This window comes from Atta colombica, unplaced genomic scaffold (assembly GCF_001594045.1).
Source record: "Atta colombica isolate Treedump-2 unplaced genomic scaffold, Acol1.0 scaffold100, whole genome shotgun sequence".
NCBI classification, from domain to species: Eukaryota; Metazoa; Arthropoda; class Insecta; order Hymenoptera; family Formicidae; genus Atta; species Atta colombica.
In genome coordinates, this window is record NW_017259185.1 from 3767358 (window position 1) to 3774414 (window position 7057).

The following is a 7057-nucleotide window of genomic DNA, read 5'->3' on the forward strand; positions in this document are numbered from 1 at the left end:
GGATGAAAAGTGATCGGCGGGCGCTTTAAGCGGCCGCCGCACCGGAGGGTGACGGACCCGCACGAGTCGTGCCGAGTCGAGCCGAAAGCTTCGATGGCACTGTCAGTAGGCCTGCCGCAACGCAGCAGTGAGCGCGCCTTCCTTGAGCAGGGGGTTCGCGTTTATCGAGGATCGGTTGGGAAGGCTGATTGGAATCAATCACCGATCTCTCGCATGAGTGAGACCTGGACATCAATTGAGACCCAAAATCCACGCGTGACAGGTGAAAGTGACTTGAGTACTTTACGGTAGTTGTGAACCAGATCACTTTCATGCGATTCGTGTCCCAGAGGAAGACTCATCACGAGTTCGCCACTGCACTGTCGACCGCTGACCCGAGGTTGCGATCTGGTTTACGAAATCATGCGATTAGAACATTCTCCCTCGAGAAGGAATGAAATATATTTTTTTAGATAAAATAGATAATATTTAAGCTAGATAATTCTTCCCAGGTAATCGGTCACATTTGTACCTGAAATAGAGTTGGATCTGACAAGTCCGATGTAATTGGAGATACTAATACTTTGGTGTTTGCTGAAGGTTTTTTCTTCATTTCGCTATAATTGAAAGCGGCGCAGCGTAAATTTTGCGGAGGATGCTCGAGAACGGTGGGCGATAATCCCGATATACCAAAGTGCATAATGTAAAATGTTTTTCGTTAGCGGATGTGTTAGTTGCGATCGTTAACGCTATTGCGATCGCATGATATGACAAACTAATTTATCGATTTTTCCGTCCCACGTTCTCGAAAACATCATTACGTCATTATCACCGAGCGATGACGAGGAAAGACGTGGAATGGGTCATCTGTGCGCGCGTGTGAGACTTAGTGGTGTATGAAGTGAACGCCAATAGACTGTGCAAGGATGTACAATTACCCGATCGAGTAACCCTGTTAGACGACGCTGAAGTTTCCGTACATAAATAACGCGCGTAATCGCGCGGAGCCCTTAAGGAGTTACGCGACTTACTTATAATCTGCAGTTTTACATCGAGAATCTACCGGCGAAGTGCCTCGCGTGCTCCGTCAACTGCACTTAAGTCTTCTCTCAAAGCGCAGGTCAGGACCTCCGCTGTCACCCTCGCTCGTTACCGTTAAAAGTGTATTTGGACGTTTTATTGGGAGTCAGTGCTTTTCACTGCCGGTGAAAATCGGTCACCTCGAAGAACCGAGTCAGATCGATGCGACGGATCCTCTGTCTCCAACATCTTATGACGAGATGCGCCCGTTAGAACCGAGATTCCAGATGACCTGACGTATCACCGAGGATCGCTCATCTCATTGAAATTTATCAGCCGCGTCGACTCCCACTTAAGCAGGATTTAAGGAGAAGGACAGTGTATCTGCACTGAGAAGACAGAGAAGAACAAGAATTCATTCCGCTTACAATGGAGAGGATGCTTTTACTGATGAGCTTGCTGGCCCGGTTCGTCGTTGCGGAAGTTCTGCTCGGCGACGTCGACGAGCCACGTAAGTGAATGAAGAACTTGGAAGCTTTCTAGTACAGAGAAAGGCAGAAGGGAATAAAGTATAACACATAATTGCGAAAGGAGAGAAGTTTCGTCTCTCCTCTTTCGTTTATGTTCGCTAATGGGATTGGGAAAAATAATTGGTTCAGATCGATAAGTATTCCTTCTATTCTTGTTATAAGGTTTCTTCCTTCAGTTTATGTTTCTCCAAAGTTCCGTCATCGCTTATATACGCCGACATGTTTAAGACTAAGTACCTACGTTGCTTTCGCAGGTAACGGGGAAAATGTTTACGCTTGCAATATTCCCCTGCTTTCAACATAGTGAAAATATTTACGCGCCTGCATTAGGATCGCTTATATCGACGTCCATATCGATTTTCCATATCACAACGCAGAATAATGAACCAGCAGATGTGACACGCGAGATAGTGACACGATAGCTGATCAGTTTCTTTTATTAAAATTTTAATTTCGATTAGTGCCGACAGTAAATGAAATATTTAATGCAAAGAATTTATCAAACAAGATTATGATTAATTTAATTTTCAAAAAGAAATTTAAAAGACTTTCGATTGATATTACAGGTAAAAATATTAATAATTATATTAATAATTAAAGCAGATGTAGATAATAACAACTATAATATGAATAGTTATTGATTAAATATTTTACAGAACTCCAGATAAATTATGAGAAAAACATTATAAAATAAATGTCTACACGTGTACAATCATATTTCTGATAAAATTTTTCTCTCATTTCGACTGTTTATATCTAATCGCGCATGTATGACAAAAATCATAAAGATTAGAACTTTGATAAGTATAAAAAACACTTGAACAAACGGTAATAATTGAATCAATTAACACAGTTAGTCGCAGCGATCGTTTTGTGACTCTAAAAAAAAGATTACAATGACCATTTTTTTGTATCAAATAAAAAATATTGCGAAAAATACTGACGGTCATCTAACCAGTTAACTAAAGAGAGAGAGAGAGAGAGAGAGAGAGAGAGAGAGAGAGAGAGAGAGAGAGAGAGAGAGAGACCTATACATTTTATTTTATTAACACTTTTAGATTTAACCAGAATAAACTTCAATTAGTGGACGTTCCAAAAATTCCACTAAAGAAAAATCTCCACATTCGACATTAAATATCGTTTTATTATTATTACTGTATTGATTTTTCAGAATGTAGCGCGTATTCATCGTATGTGCCAATAAAACGAACGGACAATAATTATACGATCAGCGATCGTTTGCCAATGTCTGGAATTACTGCATCGGCGGAACACGTCGTCGGATCGTGCCGTAATTATCATGCAACAACGGCTTGGGCAAATAGCGGCATTAAACACGAAACTAAATCGAGCAAGACGAGAATTTATTTGGTGATCCGATATATATTTCGGCATTACGTACAGGCCGATGTGCGAGGTGACAAATGATGCGTTCTGATTTACGACGCGGGACCGGATAAAAGGACACGACAGAATTTCAGGCGTGACGCGCGGCCGCGATTTATGCCGCTAATTAATGGCGAAGGACAAGTTAGCGCGGCCGTCATCGTAGCGACATCGGCGACAACCTCATAATCATTATCGTGCATGTTGTGCGTGATGTGACGTGTCGCGTGCGCGGCGAGCGCCGGAAAAAGAAGGGGAGCGTACATTAATTTTGACGTACGCACAGGACGTGAACGGCGTCGAGAATTCGCCGCCTGTCAATAGTTGTTTTGCGGGCGGCAGCGACGGGGACGCGCCTGCCGCCGCCGCGTCGCGTCGTCGTGCTCCACGACATCGGACAGGACCGCAACCCGTTTATTTAATCGGTGCATTATGCAAATTGACATAACGGTTCCACTTCGGATGCAGTAATCGACCGCCATCTCTCGACAGATTCACAATGGGCTAACATGTACGCTGAATAATTGGCAGTAGCGTATCGTGGACTGAAAATCAAAGCCGTTGCATGTGCACCCTTTCCTCCTCCTCCCCTCCCTCTTCCCCTCTGTCCACCCCATATCCACAAATTCTCGTGTATATCAGGAACCAACGATGGACCCCTGGCGTGTAACGCGCGCACACAAATGCGTAATGGTATGTATGCCGCAGATTTGGCTGTTCCGTTCGAAATTGAATGGTGTCGGGGAGGAGTAGATCAGAGGATATACACGAGTTGGGAAAAACATATCATGCGAGTAATGAAATTATTTCGTGTTGCCATTTTTTTTATAAATAAAGCGGTTGTGCGAAACACGCGCCGTTAAAAAAAGGGAGAATTCCGTAATAAAGAATATCCCACAACTCATACTGCGTCGATGCGTGAATTCGCAAATTTATGGCTTCGATTGTTCTACACAATTCTTGTCAGTTATAGAGATATATGAAAGTCATCGTTATTTTATCTCGTGTTGTGTTAGCTTTTGGCTTATATTTTAAACTTCTTAAAATCCTCTTAGCTATTATTCCGAAATAGATTTTTATCCTCACTCATTTGTACTTTTAACTCTAATCGGGATTCGTGCCGAAATTGGACATCACTAAATTAATGTATCTTTATTTAAAATTAACGTAATTTAACAATTTTATTTTCATTTTGAAGGTCAAAATTCGAGAAAAATAAAATAACATAATTTAAAATTATTGTGAAAAATATTTATTACAAATAATTTTTTACAACGTAGTTGAGGAAAATAATGTCCGACTTTGCTGAATTAGCAAATATCAATTAGGGTTAAATGTTCTTATCTCGTCTTTATAACAATTCAAATTTAATCGTGTAGCTAAACTCTTAGATTCTGTCATTAAAATTTTATATCATCTACCGTTTAAACTGGTCAAGGGTTTCAAAGTTATTCATTGGGCAAATAAAACAAAAACGATGATAAAGTCAAAGATTGCATATGAGATTTTAATGACAAGTTAACAATACTCGTCGATACGGCGTGTAACGCAATGTCCTTGTCATGGTTTAAACATCGATTACTAAAGTAGGACAATTGTAAAGTTAATAGGGATATGGGACGTTCGCAGTAGCATTACTTTATCTTCAATTGCCATGGTAGGTGCAACATTAAATTTTTATTCAATCGTTAAACCGGATAGATTACGATCAAAGACATCAAATGCTATCCGTATATCGCGTATACCGTATCATAGCAGCCGACTGTATATACTACATTGCTGACAGTAAAGCAAATTATGAAAGTGCGCGAACTTTCAGTTGTACACATAACGCCATGTGTACATACGTGTCCATAACGTTGCTAAAATAGTAGCGAAAGTTTGAATTAAAAGTTCAGTTTTAATCTTTGTTTGATAATAAAGATTAAAAGATATATTTAGACCGAGAAAATATTTAAAATTTTTCATTGAAAGAGAGCTCGAGGGTACAATTCGCAATTAAGCATCACAATTAACATTTTATTTATAGTTTTACTTTTTCTTTGCAAATTGCATCGTCTATCCATTATTTTATTATATGTGGATTAATCAATAAAGTTATTATTATCCTTAACGATTTATATAAGTTAATTGAGACGAAATAAATTTTTTACAATTTACAATGTACTGCTTTATTTTATATTGCAATTATAAACGAAAAATAGTATCATTTATTTTAAATTTGTGAAAACTATGGACGTATTGATACGTGAGAGCGTTCATTCCATGCAGATGCACATTAAGATATTGGTTTTATCAAAGCTTTCTCATAAATCACTGCGCGATGACTTAATGAACACATTAATCGACATTAATGAACTTTGATTGCGCACAAAAAAAGTTAAAAGACACAGCGATTATATATATAAAATGAGTTTTTTAAGGTAACTGTTCCAAAGAAGCATTCATTTCCATTCGCTGTGTATTTTAAAATTGATTCTCTTTGAAGTCATCAGTGGATATACGGCCACCGCATCGCTTCGAAGTGGTGCATCGAACGCTTAAACGACTACAGATCTCCTCGCGGTAAACCGCGTGCTCGTAATGGAGCGTAATGCGTACAGTAACGGTCCATTACGAGCGAAGATATTGAAATTCCGCGGGAGTGCAACTTTGTTCGATGGAAACTTAAAATTCTTTCGCCAGCGGTCGCGCTGCCGTCGCGGCCATGGTCGCGGCCAACCCCCCCCCTTCCCCCAGGCTTGAGTTTCATATCGGGCTATAAGAAGATGTGAAGAAAAGTTTATAAAGCACAGGTAAACCTGTAGTATTCTGCGAACATTGCGCGGGCTAGAAATAAAAGGAAACTGCAATTACAGCTCGTGGCAGTGACGTTGGGGGCGGTGGCAGTATACAGAGTTTCAAGTAAAAGATTGTTCAAGCAACTTCTGATTGATTCGCTATATTTTCTTGCTTGAGATAGAATAAAATAGACGAATAAGATAGAATGAGATATGTGAATGTTTTATGCATTGTTCTGTTTTATGCATAATTTATCTCTTTTACATTTAATTAAATTTATATGTAGATCATATGTGACTTTATAAACTCAAAACTGGTTTCACTTAATTTTTATGTATCTAATTTTAATATATCTCATACAAATGTAATCAATAAGTTTTAACATTCTTCGTTATTAGTTTATCTTTTGCCATTTATCTCAATAGATTGTATATTGTATGATCTATCTCATCCCGCTCTCTAAATATGAATCAGTGAATAATTAATCCCAAGTATGTCAATAATAATCAATGAAATGTGGAATCCTTAACTTAGTTAATCTTGTTTTAGTGTATAAATTCAATGATATTGGAAATGACATGCAAATATTGATATTTTGATATAATTCACAAACTCTTCTCTTTTTCTATTGAATTTCACTAATTATTCAATGTCAAGTATGTCGATTACCGAATAATCAGTGATTACTCACTGATTCAGATTTAAAGTATTTTAAATTCAGAAAAATGATGGATCAAACAGAAGTTGTCTAAGACCCGATTGCAATGTTACTTCGACTTTGAGCGAGGCTTAAAACTCTCTTTTTCTTTTTTTAAAATCAAGAGGGAGAGATGGAGCTAATTAAGAGGTAGCAATCCAATTTCTTACTTTCTTTAAAAGATCTTTACGACGATATGGAAACCACATTATGAAAAAATTGAGAAAGCGCAGCTGTCGTAGTCCCCTGTTGAAATGTCATTCATATCATTATGGATTAAAGGAAAAATAAAGAGAGACAAGGAGAGACGAGAGAAAAAAAAAGGAAAACGAGAGAAAAAAATGGGCTTTAATGTCCGTCGCGAAATATATGGTAACGATTGGTGACTCAAGATAACCGGAAACTCGGTGCGGATAATGTATCCGGATGCACGACGACGCCTTATCCAGGTTTACCTCGGGGTGCACGACCCCGATGGCGCACACGTTTACCCTATTCGGAAGCCGCGATGCAACTGTAGTCGGAACGTGACGTTGTTGGGTCGGGGAAGGCGTATTTTTGGTCGCCGTATTGTCGCTCCCTTCGGTTTTTCTCCTCTCTTCGCTTAGAGCACGATTTCATTGCCGATGATTTTACCGTGCAATTTTGCATAGGGACGTATATA

At 39.0% G+C, this 7057-nt stretch overlaps 1 protein-coding gene across 1 annotated transcript in view; it reads left to right on the forward strand.

The window, feature by feature from the left end:
* The first annotated feature begins 1428 nt into the window (after window positions 1-1428).
* The window catches only part of LOC108685498 (hemicentin-2-like), a 33756-nt gene continuing 28127 nt past the window's right edge, over window positions 1429-7057 (forward strand). The window contains exon 1 of the mRNA XM_018190324.1: window positions 1429-1510. Within this exon, the coding sequence (XP_018045813.1) occupies window positions 1429-1510 (82 nt within the window). The remainder of the gene's footprint in view (window positions 1511-7057) is intronic.